This window comes from Beta vulgaris, chromosome 8 (genome assembly GCF_026745355.1).
Source record: "Beta vulgaris subsp. vulgaris cultivar EL10 chromosome 8, EL10.2, whole genome shotgun sequence".
Taxonomy (NCBI): Eukaryota; Viridiplantae; Streptophyta; class Magnoliopsida; order Caryophyllales; family Amaranthaceae; genus Beta; species Beta vulgaris.
The window spans coordinates 59,646,231-59,669,380 of NC_079209.1; the positions used below are offsets into that span (position 1 = coordinate 59,646,231).

Genomic DNA, 23,150 nt, shown 5'->3' on the forward strand with positions numbered 1-23,150 from the left:
ATTTTCTACAAATTCAACTCAAACGAAATATCAAGACTGAAATTCATACATAAACTGAAAAACGAAACAAACAATGAAACAAATCAGTTTGAAATAAACAAATACCACATTTCAAATCAGTTTGAAACAAACAAATACCACATTTCAAACGAAATAAACAATGAAATAAATCAGTTCGACAAACAAATCATTTTGAAATTAACAGTTGCTTACAAAAAGTGTTCGAAAAATAAAGAAAAGGATTGAAGAATCAGAGAAATAAAAAAAAAACTGAAAAATTAAAGAGAAACCTTGCGTTGCCTGAGCAGCGTGAATCGGTGGCAAAGTCGAAGGAAACCGGCGGCAAAGTCGAAGGAAACCGGCAGCGAAGTTGAAGTAAACCGGCGGCGAAGTTGAAGGAAACCGGCGGCGAAGTCGAAGGAAACCGGCGTGACAGAGTGGAGGCGTGACAGCGGGAGCCGGGAGGAATTGAAGCGTCTCACACTCTCACTCTTTTGGTGTTAAACTGTTAGTTTAGGCTTTTAGGGTTTAATGATTTACTTATTTGGAAAATCAGGTTTTTTTTTAAAAAAAAAAGGTTAAAATTTATATATTACATATGTTTAGGGTCCAGGGTCGGGTCTGGGTCTAAAATATCAGGACCCGGACCCGGACCCTCAAAAAATTGCTTGGACCCAGACCGGACCCGGACCCTAAGGGTCTGAAAAAGTTGGACCCAGACCCTTAAATTAGGGTCGGGTCCAACAGGGTCCGGGTCAGGTCTTGGACCCATGCCCATCCCTAGTGAGAACACAGACAAATGTAGATTACAGATTACATGCGCTTGTTTCTACAATCTAAGGCCTAATTTATGGCTCAATTGTCGCCAAATCCAATTTAATTTATCAATTTATCGTCTGTGTTTTTTAATTTACCAAGTTATCATTAACGTTATTTCGACTTTTCTTTTACCAATTTGGTCAATTGCCGCAAAAGGAATAACAAAATCAAGTTTATTTGGCTGGCGACATATGTAAAGGTGTAGCATTTGCGCAAATTAGATCCTACACCGAGGTGTAGGATGAGCATCCTAGACCTTGCCCACTTGGCTGGCTTTTGGCAGTATTTTTGAAAGTGTGTCAGCTCTTTCTCTCTCATCACTCACTCATACACTCTTTTTCTCTCTCATTTATTTGCTGAAACAATTTTTTTTAATGTACAAATGCATATGGTTTGGTATACAATAGTACTGACCATCAGTGTACATTGTGATTTATTGAATTTCGGTATGGGACTGTAATTGTACATATTGAATTTCATTAGTGAACAAACATCAACACACCAGTGTACAAAGATTGGAAATTACTCACTTGACATCAGCTTCAGGAATTGGGTTACTTTCAACTGGGGGGGCTGTCATTGTACATTTTGATTTTGTTAATGAACAACCACAAAGCCGAGAATGTACAATGAGGTTGAGTGTGGAAAAGAGAGAAGTGGTGAACAGTATATGGGGGGAAATGATGGCGGTTGACATCAAATCAGTTATTAAATGGTGAACAGTAACTGTCAAATCAGTTACTTTTTGAATTTTCGACATGTACACTGGATGTAAGGGGAATGTACACTGGCTGTCAAATCAATTACTTTTTGCATGTTGAATGGTACGTTTTATTCTTCTTGCCTTGCGTTTTGGAGCTGGTGTAGGATGCTCATCCTACACCTCTGTCCAACATCTACTAACTGGTAGCATTTGTATAGGTATTTTTGTATTCCACAATTGGAACTTAGAATCACCTTAGCTTACATTTCTTTCTTAGCTCATTTTTTTTTTTGAAATAAGAGAGAAAAATTAGGCTAGTTTTTTATATAAGACCAATCTAAAACATCCTTTCAGTTAATAAAGAGAAAGTTTAGGTCAGGAAGTTCAAACCAGCTATGGAGAGATCCACATGAGTGTAACCTTTGTGAGCCAGGATTGACCTAAAACATCCTTCGCTCATTTTTTTGGTAAACTTCTATTTCATATTACCCCTTTTTTATACTTTTGATTAAAATCAACCATTTTAAACCATTTAACTTCTTTTTATAATAAAAAAGCTAAGAAGTCTTAAATTTTCACTTTACGCATCGGTATTATGTCATGTACGAATGAAGTAGTAAGCTAAGTTTGGTCTAGTGATTGACATTGTGGCTTCCAACCTTGAGGTTGGGGGTTCACACAAAGGGCACTGATGTAGGATTTCCCTTACCTCCCCCTTACTCTCAGAGTGTCTAGCCCGCTAACTCGGACCAGTTTGACCAATGCGAGTTCCTTTCCTATAAGACAATTCATCTTAAAGATAAAAATAGAAATATACATTTTTTTCATAATTATTTTTCTTTGCTACCTTACTGTTTCAATTGCATGAAATCAGAACCTTAATTTCCCCCTCGATGGAAAAAATAATACATAGCTGGCTTCTGTCACATTACTTTAATTACAGCATAATTCATGACTAAAATCCTACTAAGTACTACCACTAACATATAAGAAATCCGTTCTCGTCCAGCGGTTAGGATATCTGGCTTTCACCCAGGAGACCCGGGTTCGATTCCCGGCAACGGAACTTTTTTATTTGCACCACATACTTTTAAATTTCAGTAGAAAACAAATGAGGAACGAAAACTGCGCATAAGTACTTTCAACACTCCTAATCCAACGGATTTCTAATATATATTCAAATTATCTAGCCAAAACAATCGTCATCTTTTCATTGTTTTTTGACTACAAAAATCATTAGTTAAGGGCCCGTTCGTTAACGTTTTTTGTTTTCAGTTTTTTTGAAAATCAAAAATAGGAAATGAGAAAAAGTGGTTTTCAGTTTTTAGTTGTCAGTTTCCAAAATCATCATGTTTCCAATAAATATGACTAATTTTTTATTCATTATAGAACATATATCATATTACTTTGAAAATCAAGAAAACCACAGCAATACCAAACGGTCTCTTAGTTATACGTTGTTTGGGAAAAGATAGATATTTGATCAAGTGTTAAAGTCTATCTTTGAAATCTAAAATGTTCTATAGCTTTAATAAAGTACTACTTCTATGAAGCAACTTCTACACAAAACAAGCCGGAGAGCTAGTGCATTAGCTAAACCCACAAAATGTAAACTAACTAAAAAACCACATGCACCAATATATGCACATAGGGGTGTTAATGAGCCAGGGTGGCTCGCAAACTGTTCGAGCTCGGTTCGGTCAAAGCTCGGTCAAAGCTCGGCTCGGGAGGGCTCGACTCGAGTTCGAGATCGGCTCGTGACCTTAGCGAGCCGAGCCTGAGCCTAGTAGAGTTCGGCTCGAAAGTTCGCAAACATGTTCGTAAAATGTTTTAAGATAGGCTTTATGTAAAAAAGTATTGTCCCAATCGATAGAAAAAGTAAACACCAACTTTGTTTTTCCTATATACTTATTACCCTTTAAATTCATTATAATTCTTGTTTGATTTGTCTTATTTTATAATGTTGGACAATCAATAAATATGCAAAGCCTAGAAACTTGGATTAGCATAAAATTAATTCTTTTATTATATATAATTCTATCACCTTTCTTCTACCCATATATGGTATGGAAAGCAACTACAACCCATCTCTTCTTGGTGCCCGTTCTAGAGCCTAAGTAACAAGGGACCTTTTGTATTATATGGGCATGCATAGATAGGAGTACAATGGATGGTTTTTGGGCTTGTCATATTTAATGAAAATTAGCCTAACATCCATAATTATAAAGAGTTTGATAAAACATAATGTTGAGCTTATTTAGCTAAGGTTTATAAGTCCCACATCGATGAGGCAAAACCAAAACTTCATATCTCCAACTATAAAAGACACATGATAGAAAAATCTAAAGCACCCATTTTTTCTTTTTCTCGCTGCTCACTATAGAGCCTAAGTGAGTTCCTTTGTTGGGATTTTAAAAGTCCCACATCGGGGAGAAAGCAAGAGTAATAAGGGACCTCTTGTATTATATATGGGGTATAGATAGGAGTAGAATGTATGGTTGTTGGGCTTGCATTATTTAATGAAAATTAGCCTGACATCCATACTTATAAAAAGTTTGGCAAAACATTGGGCTATATCTAAAGTCTTGGATAATGTTAAGCTAAATTTTCTTTCAATTTTTAAAATTTTAATTTCACGAGCCAAGCTTCGAGCCGAGCCTGGTTTTGTTCGTTTCGAGCTCGAGCCGAGCCTAAATTTTTTAGGCTCGACGAGCTTCGAGCCGAGCCGAGCTCGAACTCATTCATTCTCGAGCCGAGCCGAGCCTAGGTATGTTCGGTCTCGGTTCGGCTCGTTAGCACCCCTATATGCACATACCAAACTATTTAAAAACTGAAATTAGCAAACATACATACATTAGCTGAAATAATTTGCTCACTTTCCAAGCTGCAATCTTGAAATGAGTCGAAAACAGTCTTAGATGTATACGAGTGTACGTAGTCGAAAATAGTCTTGAATGTATACGAGTGTAGTCGAAAATAGTCTTGGATATATACGAGTGTAGTCGAAAATAGTCCGGAGTCAGACCTAAGTGGTAAGACAAGAGAAGGCTTTACTTAACCGATGCTTCCAACTAAACTTTAGCTTGTGGACATATGGAAGTGTGACAAGACTTCCCGTACAAATTTCAGCATACCACTTTTCAGATACATGCAAATCATGTAAACATGAAAACAACTCTTTGTTGTAATGAAAACAACGATATCTCAAAATCAAAGGATAATTTCTTGACACTCTAATCTTAACCCAAGATTCTTTCACCGCGTAATCCTTGAGTATCCATACATCTACCAAATCTTGACAATGAACAATTGATAAACATAAACATCCATTTTCATGGACACTTAATTTACGACGAAGAAGCTGCACTTGAAAGTCTCTTTCATCAGGAACACTAATCAAACTCCATTCATCCGTGCAAAGATCAAAACATGCAATTATTATCTTATAAGATTCACGTAGATGTACAATCCAATGTAAAAGATGGTTGTTAACAAGAGCTCCAACAGACATCCTACAGTTATTAAAAGATACATATTTCCTATTAGTAGGATCATTACAACTCCTATTGTTAGGCTTAGAGCTTGTTTTCTCCCGCTTATTTTTAGTTCAGTTCAATTCAATTCAGTTCAATGCAGTTTAACTCTAGACAATACTTTTACTCTCACGTATCACTAGTCATTTCAGTTCAGTTCAATTCAGCTGTTTTATGCCGAAAAGAACAGGCCCTTAATCCATTTGCAAGAAAAATTGTGTAAACTATAAACTAGGGCTTGATCATGAGAAAAACTACAAACGAATTTATATTCGTTCTTTATAGAATCAAACCCAAACCCAATAATTCGTATTTGAGAGGGTAGAACATCAATAGTAGCTTGAAAATATGTATGGTTTATAGGGTTAAGTAAAATGATTTTTCCTGTAAGAAAGGAGTATAAACAGATTAAGCCATTGCATGATCCGCCAAGTACGACATGATCATAGGAAGATCTGAAGAAGCGTTTTGGGAGGGATAATTTGACAGCATTTAAGAGTGGAGTGTCGAAGTTAACATAGAATAGATGAGGGGAGGTTGGGTGTTTGATGATCATGAAACGATTCGAGGTCGAAACAAGAGATTTATGAAGGTCGATATGATGGTAGTCGAACTTAGGGCTGGTTATTAGGGTCTTCCAAGATTTACTAACACACTTGAAACGTAGAAGAGATTTAACTGGTAAATGAAGGAGTATTTCTATGATAATGTCAGTAGGAATAACTCTTGCCATTTTTATCACTCTTTCTAGGTCTTGGGAGAAATGAGATGAAACTACATGCTCACTTACTGCTTTTATATCGATTTAATACCAAGAAAGGCAAGCCATGGGCCGGGCTGGCCCGAGCCCTGCCCGTTTTCAGCCCGGCCCGGCCCGCTGGCCATAACATGGGCCGTGGGCCTTGCACGTTTGGAGATTTTAGATTTCGGCCCGGGCCCGGCACGAGCCCGTGGGCCTTGCAATTTTTTTTTTTAAAAATTGTGATTTTCGGACCAAGCCCGCGGTGAGCATGAGCCCGGCCTGCCAGGCCCGTGGGCCGGGCCGGGCCATGGACAAGTTTCCCACAATTTCAGCCCGGCACGGCACGAGTTTGATGGCCCACGGGCCTGGCCCGACCTGTTTTCTACTTCAGCCCGCGGGCCTGGCCCGTGGTCAGGCCAGCACGGCCCGTGGCCAGCTCTACCAAGAATGATAGGGTTTTATGGTGTTATTACTTATTGGGCCACCTTAGTTTTTCTGACTTTTATTTTGCCAAAGGACAAATAGGTTCCTACGGATCGAAAACTAGCTTGGTTAGTATAGATTTAGATTTTAGAGGTGATCGTGGGCTGGGCTGGGGAAAAAAAATTACCCATTAGTTGGACCGGCTAAAATCGGGTTGAATTTTTGTATCCAAATCCCGCTATTCTGGGCTAAAATTAGAGGCCTTCGGGCCAAATTCGGGCCGGGCTAAAAAATAGACTAAAAAGTCGTTTTTGGCTTGTCCAAAACCAAAAAAATCCGGTCTGGGCCAGACTGCGAGTCAAAAAATTCTGCCCAAAAATCGGACCGGGCAAAAATGATCAGCTCTAGTCATAGATTTAAGAGTATTTCCTAAATATATAAATTTAGAATTGTTTATCTAGAGATATCTAGGTCTTTTTATTTTTATTTTTCCTTTTTTCATTCAAGAAGAGGGTTATGTTAGGTAATTTACTAATTTCGTCGATTTTGCTCCTAACTCATTCTATATGGTGAGGATGTGGGTGTGAATTTGGTGGATGATGAACATATTCCCTTCATCCCCAACTGGATTTTCTATTTCTTTTGAGCACAAGAACGAAGGAGAAGTTCTAAGTGAGCCATTAGATGCATAAAATTAGAATAAAAAATTTGGGGTTGATGTAATTTTTTTGGTTGTTTATTAAGGAGGTAGAATGTTAATGGTTAAGGTAAGTGTGTGGGACTCATGATTGATTTAATGAAAAGTGAGTAATCTAATAAAAAAGAGAAGATAAACAATATTTTAATCGGTGCACTCATGCCAAATATGGAAATAGAAAATGTATCTGGAACAACTCGAATCGAATCAGTATATCAACATTGATTCGATCCAAGATTTTGGAATTGCTCATCCAATGAGCATTGATCAATTAAATCGTTTAATTGTGGATTCTGATAGAGAATTTGATAAGCCAACGATTTTTTTTGGAGTACGAGAAAGGGGCGGGGCAGTCGTCTAACTATAGATCAAATCCACCGGACGAGAAACTCAACTGTGCCCCCGAATCTAGGCCCACTACTTGTCGTTTCATCCCAATCTTTTGTATTTGAAAAATGTTTCATGAGAAATCTCTGAAGTTGGAACAACCGAGCTGAGATGTTCGCTATTGCTGGCGAAGGCTCGATCCATTTATTCAAACGACCTAACCCGTAATTCATTTCGTTCCCAAGGAAAAAAGAATTTTTAGGCTATAGACCTAAATTTCCTGGCCCAGATTGTTACGTCTTTCGTGCGGGTCGGAACTTACCGGACAAGAAATTTTGCGCAGCTTGATGGCCCACATAAAATGTACAAATATTACTATTAAGGCTCTATTGTTTTGGACTGAACTGAATTGAATGAAAACTGTGAGAGGAAACTAGCTGAATTGTACTCAACTGAATTTTCCTGAAATGAACTGAATATGTCTAAATTGAACTAAATTGAATTTTCATTAATTCAATCTAAAAGAACATGTTACATTAAAAATCTATATAAAGACCTTGTTATGCTTCGAAAGATAAGTGATTTTTTTTAAGGTGACAATGCATGAGGGGATGAGATTTCAAGGGTGGCTGGGGAGGGTTGGCAAGGGGGGTAGTATTTCGAGGGTGGCTAGGAAGGGGTTGCGGGAAGGGTGGCAGGGAAAGAAGGAGATAGGAGAGAGAAAAAGGAATAAAGAAACTTTGTTAAGAATTTTTTTAAAAGACATTTCACTTGTTAAAAGGAGTATCGGTTAATTAAATTAATTTCGACAAAAATGATGCACAGTTGGAAACGCATAAAAATAATATTTAATCTAAATTGAAAATGGTAAAAGTCGGCGAAACACTCCTAATTAAAAGTTGGAACTCTTTCTATCAATTTTTCCAAAAAATTAGCTAATTACACCTAAAGAATAAACAAGAAAACATCAGTCAAAGAACTCTGACGGTCTGACCATTGAAATTGGCAAGTGGATCTTTTTTTTCTCTGAATTTTTATAGAAAGAACCCTCTAGTTTTGGCATCATAAACTACTTTTATACTTCTCTATAATTTACAATTCTGGAAAATGTGGGTCTGCAATCAGAATTTTTCTTGTAATTTGTAAAGGTGAGTCTTTTTCTAAATCTTTGTGTTTACTGTAAGATTTTACAACATTAATCTTGAAACTGTAAAATTTTGCAAGTGCAAGCTTTTTTTTTTTTGGTCATATGTACAGAAAACACTAGCATATTTGCTACTCTTTCTGTTAGTCTTTGTGTAAGTTCACTTCATTTGCTTCAATTTTGTTTCTAACTTGTGTAATTTCTGTCATTATTGGCTAGATAAGTTCAATTTCTTCAAATCTAACTGCTCAGAATTCCAGTATTTTTCTGGGTTTTTTTAATTTTTTGGGGTTGAATTTGTTCTGAGGAAAGAGGAACTTTACTGATTAGCTTTTGTTAACAATTAATTGTGTTATTTTTTTTATTCAAAAAGTGTGTTTTTGGATGGTTTTGTACTTGCAGTGAACTGGGTATTGGCTATTATGTTCATTGATGAATCTGTTTCTGAAAATCTGCTTCTTTTGCTGGATAGTTAATGGCTTCTCTCATATGAAAATATCTTGATATAAGGGTTGGAGATTTGTATAGTGTTCTGGGCATGGAGTATTCTGTTCAATTTCAAAAATTATGTCAAATTGAAGCAAAGAGATTTGTGTTAATATTGGGTTTTGTTGCTATTACCTGCTTGATGCTTCAATCCTTCATGCTACCCTATGGAAATGCACTTAAGTCTCTACTTCCGGATAATGAAGTTGTCCTGAGTGTTGATAGCGGCTTTTCGTCGAGCCAATTATTGGTTAAATCAGAAAAGGAGGATGGGATTAATCCTTCAAATCTTGTAGGAGTAGTAAAACAAGATAATCATAGAATTGATGATGGATTTTTAGAGAGTGGCAATGCATCTAGGGAGATAGATAGAAGTATACAGGATGAACCTCTTGGATTTGACAGGCTTTCAGGCCAGAAGTTTGTAGGTGACATCCAGAAAAATAGCTCTGGGGTGGAGTTGAATCATGTTGGTAAAATTGAGCATATAGTAGGGTCGGAACATCAAATTTTGCATGAGAGCAGTTTGGAATTGAATGAGAGTTCCAGTTCTAATGGAAATAAAAATGTTGAGATATGGAACCAAGAGGACCTAGTACTACCTGTGAATGAAAACAAGTTCCAAGACGCAACTGGTCTTGCTCTTCTAAGGAAGTCAGGAGCGATGGGTACTCGTCGAAGTAAGAAGGTGAAACCTGGAATGCCACCGATCTCTGTAGTACCTATAGATAGGATGAATCGGATATTAGCTCGGCACCTTGCTTCTTCTATTAGAATGGTATGCCCTTCGACTATCCCAACATTTTTATTAGCCTTGCCCGAAGGAGAGAATCAGATAATTAACTTGTTTCTTATGTGATATAGTAGAAACCTCAAAGGTCTTCTCTTGATGACCGTGATAAGGAAATTTATGATGCAAAGTTGAAGATTATCAATTCTACCGTGGCTGATGTTGACAAGGAACTTTATGCTCCTGTTTTCAGAAATGTTTCTATGTTCCTGAGGTAAGGGTAAACATTGTTTGAATCATTGTGATACATAATCTCGTACTTTGTGGAGGTTATATACCATAAATCATTCCTTGTGTTTGCTTGTTTGCATTAGTTAATAAACATAAGCTTGAGGAAGGTCATAGGTTATATTACCCTACTAAAAACCGATATATAGCATAAAGGGATATGCTTTTTTGTCCCTTCCAAACTTGGGAAAATGGTAGTTACTGAAACTTCAACACTCTTCCATAATAATATTGATGCTGCTGTTCAATGTACATTTTTATGCTTTGTTATACTAATACCAATATAGTGTGAAGTAAGAACCCCCTTTCTTTTGCATAGTGTATTTAATATGAAAGTATTGATGAAATTTGCTTGCTCTACACGTAATTCTGTTCAATGCTGTTGCAGGAGCTATGAATTAATGGAGAAAGTATTGAAAGTCTATGTCTACAAGGATGGTACAAAGCCCATATTTCATCAACCAATACTCAAGGGACTATATGCTTCGGAGGGCTGGTTTATGAAACTGATGGAGGGAAACAAGCATTTCGTAGTGAAGAACCCAAAAAAAGCTCACCTATTTTATATGCCTTTTAGCTCGAGAATGCTAGAGTATGCATTGTATGTGCCAAATTCTCATTCCCGTGCAAATTTAAGGCAATTTGTGAAAGATTACACTGAAGCAATTGCAGCAAAATATCCTTTCTGGAACAGAACTGGGGGAAAAGATCACTTTGTTGTTGCTTGCCATGACTGGGTATGGTCCTTATACTGTCAGCTAATTATATTCCCGTTTTACCTCTTTGTTGGCATTTAGTGATTCATATTCATTGATTGACTCTTGTAATCAAAACTAAAAAGTATACCATATCACCGGAGATGAATTACTAACCAAACTTAATTAAATTAAGACCTGAACCTAATAGAATATGAAGTGATGCACCTGTTTACTTGTTTAAGGATGTCTCGAGAGGCATAATCTACGTACTTCTATAAAGGTAATAAGGTGCTTAAATTCTGCATGATCTATTAAGTAGTTCTATGATACATCTGAATTTTTGGACTTGGGTACTCATAGTGGACAAGGGTATGTGTATAACTGTCCAACCCAATCTATTTTATGCAAGTCTTTCATGATTTTGGCCAAAAATGAAGTGTCGGAGTAACCATACCATGTCGTAGTGTCAGAGATCCGACATGGTACATGAGGTAAAATGAAGAGTCCGAGTAACATAACATTTGATTGCCAAGGCACAATGGAAGCTGAGTATCTGAGTAGTTTGACAACTCCCTCTCTCCACCCTTTTCCTGTGGATCAATATTACATGCCGCACATCTGCTTGAGTAGATTGCGAACTCAATATGTATATCAAGGACCTCAATTGCTGCTAAAGACTCAGGGATGAGTTGCAATAACCAAAATTTTTAGTCCTGCACCAAAATTTCGTACTTGGTAGCGGGGCTGATCTTGAGAAATCCACTCTTGATCAAGAAGTGTGTTAGGATGGGATAACTGTTTTAGGAGTTTCAATTAGTTATGAGACTTTAATATGCATACACATGAGATCTTTTTCAATTAGGGCTTTCCAAGGTAGGTGCATATAGTATAAGATTGCTTTAAACCCAACAAATTACCAAATATGCTTTGCAGAACCCTGAGTTATTTTTGGAAAAGCATGAACAGTTTCTGAAATGTTTTTCTTTGCACATGCTTAAGAAAATTCTGTTTTACCGTAGGACTTCATAGATTGACATTTTTGTGAAGTTTATTTCATACATATTGGTTTTGGTCTATTCAAATTTTCATGTTGGGTACTTTTAGGCCCCATATGAAACAAGACACCATATGGAGAACAGCATCAAAGCCCTTTGCAATGCTGATGCTACTATAGGTTTCAAGATAGGGAGGGATGTGTCACTGCCAGAAACCTTTGTTCGTTATGCAAGAAATCCTCTTAGAGACATCGGAGGAAAACCGCCGTCAAAAAGGAACATCCTTGCTTTCTATGCTGGAAACAACCATGGGTATTTACGGCCCACCCTGCTAAAACATTGGAAAGACAAAGACCCTGATATGAGAATATATGGTCTATTGCCCGTCAATGTTTCAAGAAGGATGAACTATCTTCAGCACATGAAAAGTAGCAAGTATTGCATATGTCCTAAAGGTCACGAGGTCAATAGCCCAAGAATTGTCGAAGCCATCTTCTATGAATGTGTGCCAGTGATAATTTCTGACAATTTTGTCCCTCCTTTTTTCGAGATCTTGAATTGGGAAGCATTCTCAGTTATAGTTTCAGAGAAAGACATCCCAAAGTTGAAAGAAATTTTAGTATCAATACCAATGGAGAAGTATATTAAGATGCAGCTTGCAGTGAGAAAGGTCCAGCGGCATTTCCTCTGGCATGCTAGGCCTGTCAAGTACGATCTTTTCCATATGACCCTTCATTCTATTTGGTATAGCAGAGTTTTTCAGATTCAAAGGCGATAGAGAGATCTGGATCAAACCATTTTTACGCTAAAGCTTGCTAGGAATGACGTTGAGATGATAATTAAACAGGAGGGGATTCTACGAAAGATATGGTAATGACTAGGGCATCTGTACCGGGACCTTGTCCGATGTGTTGCTGTCAGCAGTCTGCATGTATATATGAAGTTGCACTACTTGGAAGCTTAGCCAGTTGCTCTACCTCACTGTAAGCTGTAATAATACGTATCATCATTCTTTTATCTCGTCTATTTGTATGTAGCATATGTTACCAGTTTTCAATTGGGAAGCATGTTCCACTTACCTGGACAAATATAGTGTTGTTAATCATATCATTATATAATAGAAGGTTTCAATGTTATTGTTATCTTTTGCTTATTCCAGTTACTAACTGTTACTATATGGCTTGTTCAATTCCTTTCGAAGAGCGAACCGTTATGATTGGATTAGTAATTTGTTGCAGTACACTGCTACCTTGTTACACTCTTTTAGCATGTTAGATACTCCATCTGTCCCGAATTAGTAGTCATTATGTCTATAGTGTAAGTATTACAACTAAATCTAAATGCAGATATTTGCAACCTGCATCAGAAGTACCCCGTTCCTTTCGAGGACGGAAGTGGGTGTAAGCATTGTGCTATCCTTGCATACCTGTGGCTACAAATTTATCCTCATGCTGACATTAATGTTGATTTAATGTTGCATTTCAATCTAGGTGAAGATATACCAACTACTCATAAGTCATACCAACTGTGATCTTTGGGGGGTGAGATCTGAAAAGTATCTTCTTTTTCACCATTTACTTCTAGGAATTCAATCTGCATACAGGGGTTAAATTTATTGTGATAGGTTCCGATTTAGTTGTCATTTTTTCCGAAGGTAAGGAGAAAAAACATTAGGTGACCTTCCTCTTACGAGGCATTTTCTTACTACATGAGAAAGAAATGGAGTATTAGTGAAGATAGACTTGCTATTTGGTACTCTCTTTTTCTATTAACTTTGTTCTTAGATTAAACTAATCTTGTGTTATCCATGACCAAAAAAGTTTGTCATCCATCACTTTCATCTCTTTTAAACACTTCCACATAAAAATAATGGTGGTCATTCTTTTATTTTGACGGTTTGATTCACTTTGTATTATTTACATGTTAGGAAAAACATGTTTATGTATAATCTTATTAGATTTATTTAATTAGATTTTTTATTTTATAATTTTGTATTTAAGTATAATCAGAGCTTATCGGGTCCAATTAGGTGTAAGTAAGCATATAATGAAATTAGGACCGATTAAGTCTAATAAGGGTTTGATAAGTATGGTCGGGCAAATAGAACATATCTCTATTATAAGGGAAGGGGGAGGAAGATGGTGTCCCCCTCTGAAAATAGTAAATTGCCCTCAATGATTTAATTAATGGAATGAAAAACATTGCAAAAGAAAATTATTTAAAAATTATTTCTCATTTCAACTTGCCATTCTAAATAAGTTTGGAATGGTATATGCATTAAATACTTCAATCAAAAAAATTAAATGGACAAAATATCTATATCTTTTTTATAAGAAAAGATGGTATACATGACGTGCACATGAAAAGTCTGAAACACTCAGTACCTTTGATACTCTTTAATTCAGTTAAACCAACTCATTATTTCCGTTCTTTCTGCTCAATATTCATTCACAAAAAATTAATGTTAATAAGAATGACTCACAATATTTTTCAGTATTTTACATTAGCGAATTAATATATATAGTTCCTCTGTTTCAATTTAGTTGTAACCCTTTTTATTTTAGGAAGTTTCAATTTAGTTGTGACACTTTCATTTTGAGTAATAACTTCTCTATATTTCTCTTCTAGCACATGGGACCCTTTCATATTCTTTCTATATCTCTCTACTCTCCAAAAATTGCCTAGGAGTCCGTGATTTTAGAAGTATCGCAACTAAATTGAAATGGAGGAAGTATCTAAATTCATCTAACTATTAAACTTTTCACATTTAATTTTAATCATAAATAACGTACGGACGGAGTATTTAATAGATTAACAAGTTTTAAATAACGCATGCATCGCGTGCATATGAAGGCTCGTATTACATGGTAGGAGACGATTGAACGATTGTGAAGGTAAAATAATATAATAAGGGAACATTAATCATGCAAAGGGCTCTTTACAAAAAAAAAAGTTGAAGAAGCCGAATTATGTCATTAGCGCAATTAGAGATGGATATGGGTCCAGGACATTATTGGACCCGACTCTAATTTTAGGCTTTGAGTCCAACTTTTTCTAGAATCTAAGGGTCCATGTCTGAGTCCTAGTAAATTTCTCAGGGTTCGTATTTGTGTCTTAATATTTTAGACCCGTATCCTACACTTAGTCTCTAAAGTTACTCAATATTCTTTTTGTCTTAGCGTTTTACAGAAAACCTTCGTAAGTATCCTAAAACTTTTGTCGTTTGAACCCTTAACCCTAGACCTAAACTCTAGACCTTACAGATTATAGACACTATCGAAAGTCAAGAAATATAAATGATATTGAAAATTGGGCAAAAATAAGAAAAATAGGCTAGACCAAGTGTAGACCCTAAGGGTCGGGGTCCATGTCTAACTTTTCTAAACCCTTAGGATTCGGGTATGGGTCAACAAAAATTTCAAGATATGGGCTTAGCGTCTCGCTGGATCCGACTCATACTCTACCCATGACCATCCTTGAGAGCAATTACATCAAGATTGTGACATTACTATTTGATCTCATGATCTCTTAAATTTTAACAGTACTTATGTACATCAATTAGCATTCAGGACCATCATATTCTGAATTGCTTAGTAGTTAGGATATCTTGTAGGGTATCTTCTCTACATTTTTCAATAATAAGTTTCAAGGATGATCATGTTCAAGATGTAAATATAAGATGAAATCAAGATTAATCATATTCAACAAAGTAATAAATTTAATTCAAATAAGCTCAATCAAAACAACTTCACATAGATTACTTTTTTGTCGGAGCCAACTCGAATTTTTTCTTTCGTATTGGAACAGACTTGGGTCGAATCCAGACTGGGTTGCATCCCTAATTGTACGTTTGCTTCAAACCAAAGACTCGTACTCGACTACTCGTAGTAGCTTAAGCGGTTAAATTAACTACTCAATCTTCATGCAACTCTTGTAACAAGACATTTGTCCCTGTTAAGCCACGTATATTCATATTTCTTCCATATTTCCACCAATGTCTCTCAAACCTTTTTCTGAATCATACTATTAAAAAAAAATTATTCCCCTTTTGTGGGTCTTACATGCTAGCTAAACAACTGAACTTCTCCATCTTCTAAGCAAAGTATTTCTTTTATTTTCTATTTTTGATTGGGTAACAAAAAGTAGAAAATATAAAAAAGTTGAGTAATTTCAGAAATTCCAAAGTCTAAACATAATTTTTGGTCCAACATTTTGCAGACATAATAACTTCTGCTCACGATAGAAGCGTGAAAGTCAATTCTTCTACAAAAATGGCGGTTTGATTTTTAAATTGATTTGGTTTTTTTTTTTCTTATTCATTTACATAAAAAGTTGAAATTTTTATTTATAATTTACTCTGTTTTTTTTACAGTCTGACAGATGATGTTGCTTTCTTCAATACCCAGTATCAGATTTTGCCCCCCTTGTTCAAGTTTGAAAGTTGAAATCAAATTTAATTAAACTTTTTTCTTTATTTATTTTTATTAAAGTTTGTATTTTTCTTATTCAATTATTCATACTTTCCAAGTTTAGCAAATACCCATTATTTAAAAATTCATAATTTTTGTTGGGTCACTTTTTTTTTATTATTAAAGTGAAGCCAAAGACTCAAACTTTTAAAATTTATTAAAAAATTATTGTGGATTATGTGATGAGATCATGTGGGTCAGATGTGGATGATAACAGCTTCAAGTGGATAACCATCATTTGATCCCATCTCATGGAATATAATGAGCTTTACCCCATTCCAAATTTATAGTCACTCTATCTATAAAATATTAAATTTTTAAGATTTTTGATATTTATATTATCATATATCATATACTTTTATGTATGTATATATATTATACTATATAATTTTTGCTTTGTGTAGTGGACATGGAGTGGTGGTAGATATGGAGTGGAGCCTCCTATTATAAATTCTTGGATTTGATTTGATTTTAGGAGGCCAATCTGCTTATGGGTTTTGCAGGTATTTGTGTACTTAACTTTTGCTTTCTGTTATTGTGTGTGTGTATAATAGTGCTTCATTTTTAGTGTTTTTGTGTTTCACTCTTCCTAATAGTTTGGAGATTATTACTATAATTAGTAAGTTGATAACTGTTAATTATAGTAGTTTTTTGGAGAAGTGAGTAAGGTGAAGTGTTACTGTTTTTAGATTTGGATGTTCCTACTATCTGGGAATATGTTTACTTTTCTTACTAGCAAGTTGAATTCATGCTTGAGCTTAAGAGTGAAAATGGGATTTTCAGCATTCTTTTGGAATTTGTATGTTTCTTTGTTCTTCCTAGTAATGATCAAATAGATCAATTTTATTGATTAAGTAAAAAGATTGAAACTTTTTAGTCAAGGGTTGTTGAGTTTATCTAGAAGATGAACTTATTTTTCACTAATTCGAATCGTTCAACAACTTTAGTTGTGTATTGGATTACAATTATAGTAAATTTAATTCAATAGTTTCAATGTTGTGGAAATTAAAGTTTGTGGGTGGTGAGACTTTGCTTACAATATACAGTAACTTGTTTTACTGATGTACAATCAAAGTTGTTGAATATACAGTCGAAAATGTGTGATATGAATTGATTCTTTATCTTAAAGATGAACATGAAGTTTGATTTTAATCTTATGTGTAACCTGTATATTCAAATATTGTTTTGATTGTTCTACCTAAACCCCTAGAAGAAATTTGTAAATTGTTTGAACAAGATAACATGGAGTATTGGAATAAGATGAATCTTAGGAATGGATATCTTAGTTGAACACAAATATTTGATTTTTATTAAACATGGCCAAGAGCACTGCTAATAATCTTGTTTAAGCTATCCCTTCTAGGCCTAACGTCGTTCCCTGAGTAACTTGAGCTATCTTTTGTAACAGGACGAATTCAGGACATCAATGGATGACATTTTTATCAGGATCTTGGATTTGACATCTTACATAAGCAGTCCACTGCTTCACTTTCTTGGTGTGTTCCTTTAGTACATTCACATGTATATCAGTGTATATGTGGTGTTTCAATCTTTAGGAAGGATTACTGTTTCCTTTTTTTTCTATCGAGGTTTAGAATCATGCTTATTGCTTATCAGGGTATTATTTATTGATCGCCTGGCGTGTTATTCTAATTTCATGCCCTTGTCTTCATCAGAAGATTTGTACTTCGGAATCTTTAATGGGTGTCCTGCAGTAGAGTATCCAAGTTCTGCAAGTTATCATGAGCGCCAATTTACTTTCAAAGAATGTGCATCATCTTCTAACCATAGTGTTGCCACACATAGAGGAACACAAAGAAGGTTGGTAAATGCCAAAGAGCACTTGTGTGTGAATACAGGTACAGAAGCTGGGGACACTCACGGAGGAACGTCCCTTGTTCTTAAAAGGTAATGTTTCTTTTTCCCAAATTCTCATGTTGTTATGTTAATTCATCTTTATAATACGATGTTGATATCATATCTTCATTGTTATATGTTACCTGTATTCTTACTTGCAGTTGTTGCATCTTTAGTGTAGATTGACTCTTCCATTGTGTGGTTTGAGATTATTCCGGAGATTGGCATTGGCTTCTTGGAGATGTTTCCTTGGGTTTTGCAAACACACCATAGAACGAGTTAAGAGGTATGCATAATCAAGATTGATAACATTAACTTTTGGGTCCCAGATATAGTAGCCGCCGTTGCCATCTATCAGAGTTGCACTTTATCTTTTGCTTTGCCTTGTTTCTAAGATTTAGTCTGTCACCTTGTTATTGTTACAGCATCATATCTAGAGTGCAGAAGGGTTTGCGTGGGTCATCTGATGATATAGGATGGATGCAACGCACTCCTGGGCTGCCTCCGGTTAAAGATGGAACAACTAGGTTCTTGGAACTGCTTCAGGGTGTCAGGTATCATACATATATGATCAGAAGCCTTATAATTTTTTATCTTGATTCTTTACAGTTCTGAAAATTGGAGTCGTTACTGTAGGCTGTAGCTCATGCAAATCTTTAGTTAGCAAGCTAGCATCTGGATCTTAATGACTCTATTTGGTATTGTGTAGATTGGCAGTGTATTCTAACATATTAGCTATTATATCTTAGCTTCGCTGTGAATCTCATCTAGTTGGAGTTTGTCTCTGAAATTGAACAAAAGCTGCATTGGATTATTGTTTCCTGCAAAGTATGATCAATTCTGAGAAGCATGCTCTATCATTTAAATGGTTGAAATAAAACTAAGGCATTTACCAAAGTATGGTGATGTACATGGAGAAAAAATATGCTGTGTTATGAATTGTTGCATCTTTGACCAATATGATTTATGGATAGGCGCCATGACTAGGTGAAACTGTAACAGCGATTGATGTGAGCTGAAGTTCAAAGTGCTGCTTTAGCTTATGTGAACTTAATTTAAGATTGAACCTGACAAGACCTAATACCCCTGATTTCACCTTTTACTTACACCGACATGGATCTGTTCAACTCTGATTAAACCTGATTAGCTTTGATACTTAGAGTTGAAGATAACGGTCAACGGACCCTTAGAGCTGGCGAGATTGAAGTCGTTGGAGTTTGCTGTGTATTTGCGTTCATTTTGTTACATTGTTTATGAATTAGGCTCTTCTGATAGCTTGCATGAGGATTAGATTGATTTGGTGGCTTGGCATAAGTGCAATGAATTTACTGCACAGGAAAGACAAGTGTTAGGCTGATTTCTTTCTTTTTCTATCGGTAGTCATTGGACATCTTCTCTGCTGTTTTCAAGAAGTTGAGTGATCACTACTCATTCAATATTTTGATGTTTATGCTGTAGTTCCCTAACACTATGATTGCATACTGCTAATCTATTGTATATTGCTGATGTCTCACCTTAAACTTCGATACTACTGATTCATCATATTATAGATGTTACGATGTGGGACATGTGAAACCAAGTTGATGGTTTAGGCTGTAGAGATTCTGATTTATGATCAGTGTTGATCTAGGTCTTAAGGCCTTTCATGGATGCTAATTTGATATCCCACAGTCAATATATGTCATGGCCTGAATTTTCTGATTTTTGTAACTTTATTTAGTACATGATATACGAGATACAGGGCAACTTGATCTCTTCTGTCTAATGGATTCCCCTGTGGTTATATTGCAAAAATGTGGTTTTCTTTAGATTTTATTTATGGTTTCTTTAGACCATCGAACTTTTTCTATTCTGCAGGAACGGGAAACATATACTGCCTGATTCATTTGTATACCTTCTTATACCAGGTAAATTTCTGCTAAATTAATTTTAGTTTCCTTGGATTTAATGATTGGCATTACTGTGCAGCGTGATTCCTTATATCTATGTTTTGTTATCTCATATGTTAGGCCTCTTTAGTAATCATGGCCCCTTGTACTTTGTTGCCACCAAGAGATTCTTTTCAAAGATGGGCCTCGCTTGCCATATTGCCAAGATTCATAGTGAGGTGAAGGATGATATCTTATCTTAGATTCTCTTGTCAAAAAATGATATCTCGAACTTAAAATCTGAAATTACGGACTGGAATAGTAATTTTCTTTCTTTCTATCTTCGGTCTTTTGCTTTATCTGTTTCCTGATATGTTTGCTTCTTCTCAAATGAAGGCATCAGTGGAGCACAATGCATGGGTTTTAAAAAATTATATTGAGGAGCTTTACTGGGGATCTGGAAAGCGTGTGATGCTTCTTGGTCATAGCAAAGGCGGAGTTGATGCAGCAGCAGCATTGTCAAAATACTGGCCAGACTTGCAAGGCAAGGTTGCAGGGTTGGCCCTCGTGCAGAGTCCATATGGGGGAACCCCCATTGCATCTGATGTACTTCGTGAAGGGCAGGTTGCAGACAAGAAAGCTAGGAGAGTTATGGAGCTTCTAATTTGCAAACTGATCAAGGTATTACTATCAAGATTTCTTCACTCATTCAATGCATATATGAAGCACGAATGATGAACATGAGCTATTTAGACCAACCAGTTCTTGGATCATCTAGTAAAAGGGTTAATCCAGTTCAATTAGAGCTCGTGTATTAACACTTGTTGGAAGAGTTTACCCCTGATTAGCCCCCAGCTCGAATTTGAATTAATTAGAGTCTAGTGGACTATTGGTTGCTAAGTAATTTTCACTGGGGAAGTAGATAAACATGAGTCATTATTTATATTAGTTGAGTTTATCGAAAAGCTACCTCTTTCCTCTAGAAGTAATAGAGTAGTCACATATACAATTTTAGGATATTCGGAAGAAGCTCGCAATCACCTTCCTTACATAAGTAATAAGATTGAGGAATGAGGAGATTGTGAGAGTTGAGAATGGTCCAACTATTAATAATGTGACTCTTACTTCTGATGAGAGTAGTCTAGGAACTCGTGTACAGATCAATTTTGAGTTCTTGTGGCTGTCTCGATCATTAAAATGCCCTAATGTCTACGCATATACTTAGTATCCAATATACGAGCTTCTAGTGCATCAGAATGTATCAGGAACTGGGATCTGCTTTCAGTTTACCTCTTTTTTTCTGTTTTATCCTCCAAATGAACGAAAACTATAGAGTTTTGCGTTGTGTGGATGATCTGTTTCCCACTTGATGCAAATCATTACCTTGACGGCCTGTTTGGTAGGTGGTAATTAATAATAACTAAAGGTAATGATAATGAAAGCAGTGTTGTTTTATAGGAAAAGTCCGGTGTCAATGGTTACGATCTCTGTATACGCTACTGTGTTTGCAAATATCTAACATCTATGTTCACTGTATGTCTGTACGTTCACGATTCTTTGAATTCCTAGTTCAGCATATCATGTAACTAAATCGACTTAAACCTGTTATTCTTTTTCTAGGGCGATTTTCAGGCCATGGAGGACCTCACTTATGAAAAAAGGAAGGATTTTATCTTAAGCCACAAACTTCCTGAAGAAATCCCACTCATCTCATTCCATTCTGAAGCAAATATTGCTCCCAGTGTTCTAGCCACATTGACACAAATAGCCCATGCCGAGCTCCCATGGTTTCCTCTCCCGACATTTTCTGATGGCCCCTCCAACGACTGTGTACAACCATCTCGAAAGGTACCTGTTGTGATTCCCTTATCAGCTGCCATGGCGGTCTGTGCTCTCCACCTTAGACTAAGGTACGGGGAAAAAAGCGATGGCCTTGTTACATGTCGTGATGCTGAAGTCCCCGGTTCTGTCGTGATTAGGCCTGATAAGAAGTTTGATCATGCTTGGATGGTTTACTCTTCATGGAAAAAGAATCCTACTGAGCCTGATTGTTGTGAAATGTGTGAAGCTATTTTGACCTTGCTTGTGGAGCTTGGTGAGACTAAGAACAAGGGGAAAAACAAATGGTGATTGATGAAAAAACAAACTCATCCTATATATATTTGTTTGAATTATCTTGTTGCTATTGGTTTTGAAAGATAGATACCACAAAAGAAGGAAAAAAAACAAAGAAAGGGAGAAAATTTTGATTTTTGCAAGGAGATGAATGGAAAGTACCTAAAGAACTCATACTCTTTGATTTTGTAAAAATAGACCTTATACTAATATGAGTTCATAGTTACAATTAAACTTGCAGCTTATTTTATTGAATTGGTACATGGACTGACCTAGGGATGGGTACCTATATCAAGTTTAACATGAAGGCATGAACTAAACCTGTAATATATATTATCGGTACATTAATCAGAAAGTAATGTCTGTCTTTAACCAATAATGTCTTTATCTAGTGATTAAGATTGGGATTTGGGATGTTGTGAACGATAGGTCACGGGTTTAAATCCTTCATCCCCTCTTTTGTACTTTGTATTGTCTTTGTGACTTATATGGATAAAAAAAATAGATAATGTCTGTAACAAGTGCTAGCTATAACATGTGCTATCATATTCTCAAAAGGAGTAATTCCTTGATAATCTACGATCTAGGTTATGTAAAACCATTGATGCGATTTCTGCATTAGGACAATCCCACGAACAAGAACTCCAGCTTGGCCCTAGCTCGAAAGAGCCAACTCACTTCGCCTATGCAACGAAGAGAAGTAGTTTACTTGCTGAGGAGCTTTAGCGGCGCATCGGTTTGACACCCGAACGCGTCGTTCCTATCATATTCTGAGCGACTCTGACCCAAACCTGTCGCAGGATAGAAAAGGAGCAATTCTAAAGCGGAAGTAGATCCGACTAGACCTTTTCAACAGGGTACCCACCCTCTTTTTCTTTTTCCAGGAATGGGAGCGGCTAATATTAGAGATAAGAGGTTTTAGCCAAAGTAGTTATTGGCTAGTTGTTTAATATGGGAAGATCCAATTATGTGTCACTGGCATAAAAAACTGATTATGTTGTCAATGATTTGCTCATAATTTTAAGTTAATGACAAATTGACAAATATAGAGGATCTAAACTAAGTCAATTGGAGGAAATTTTCATTCCTCGCAAATCATTAGTTAGTTGAGGTTGAAATAATGCAAACTTTGGAATTAGACAATGCCAATGTTGCATATAGACTTTATTAGAAAGTAAAATGCGTTATAAGCTTCCCTGGTATTGTTTTGTTTTGATCTACAAGTATCAATATCGAAATATAAAGTGAATTTTCAC

At 36.1% G+C, this 23,150-nt stretch overlaps 3 protein-coding genes and 1 non-coding gene across 6 annotated transcripts; 3 read left to right on the plus strand and 1 right to left on the minus strand.

Annotated features, from left to right (window-relative positions):
- Positions 1-2,516: 2,516 nt before the first annotated feature.
- Positions 2,517-2,588, plus strand: TRNAE-UUC (transfer RNA glutamic acid (anticodon UUC)). Its single transcript has one exon. It is a non-coding gene; the product is annotated as a tRNA-Glu (tRNA).
- A 1,959-nt stretch (positions 2,589-4,547) lies between these two features.
- LOC130589953 (putative F-box protein At5g62060) lies at positions 4,548-5,788 on the minus strand. Its single transcript, XM_057391613.1, has 2 exons — positions 5,670-5,788; positions 4,548-5,034 (listed from the first exon to the last, which is right to left on the minus strand). Exons 1-2 carry the CDS (start codon positions 5,786-5,788, stop codon positions 4,548-4,550), a joined length of 606 nt encoding a protein of 201 aa, XP_057247596.1.
- A 2,386-nt stretch (positions 5,789-8,174) lies between these two features.
- Positions 8,175-12,727, plus strand: LOC104902268 (probable glycosyltransferase At3g07620). 2 transcript variants are annotated; one of them, XM_057391275.1, is made up of 5 exons: positions 8,175-8,392; positions 8,791-9,652; positions 9,742-9,878; positions 10,281-10,629; positions 11,695-12,727. In XM_057391275.1, the coding sequence occupies exons 2-5, from the start codon at positions 8,927-8,929 to the stop codon at positions 12,361-12,363; spliced, it is 1,881 nt and encodes a 626-aa protein (XP_057247258.1). In that variant the 5' UTR covers positions 8,175-8,392; positions 8,791-8,926; the 3' UTR covers positions 12,364-12,727. The 2 variants fall into 2 exon arrangements, with proteins under 2 accessions (XP_057247258.1, XP_057247259.1); XM_057391276.1 differs by lacking the exon at positions 8,175-8,392 and having other exon boundaries at positions 8,420-9,652.
- A 2,825-nt stretch (positions 12,728-15,552) lies between these two features.
- LOC104902270 (hypothetical protein) lies at positions 15,553-22,128 on the plus strand. 2 transcript variants are annotated; one of them, XM_010689988.4, is made up of 9 exons: positions 15,553-16,557; positions 17,463-17,550; positions 17,734-17,962; positions 18,093-18,197; positions 18,337-18,465; positions 19,769-19,818; positions 19,921-20,018; positions 20,176-20,460; positions 21,400-22,128. In XM_010689988.4, exons 2-9 carry the CDS (start codon positions 17,481-17,483, stop codon positions 21,907-21,909), a joined length of 1,476 nt encoding a protein of 491 aa, XP_010688290.2. In that variant the 5' UTR covers positions 15,553-16,557; positions 17,463-17,480; the 3' UTR covers positions 21,910-22,128. The 2 variants fall into 2 exon arrangements, with proteins under 2 accessions (XP_010688290.2, XP_010688288.2); XM_010689986.4 differs by having other exon boundaries at positions 15,557-16,557; positions 17,731-17,962.
- Positions 22,129-23,150: the final 1,022 nt, after the last annotated feature.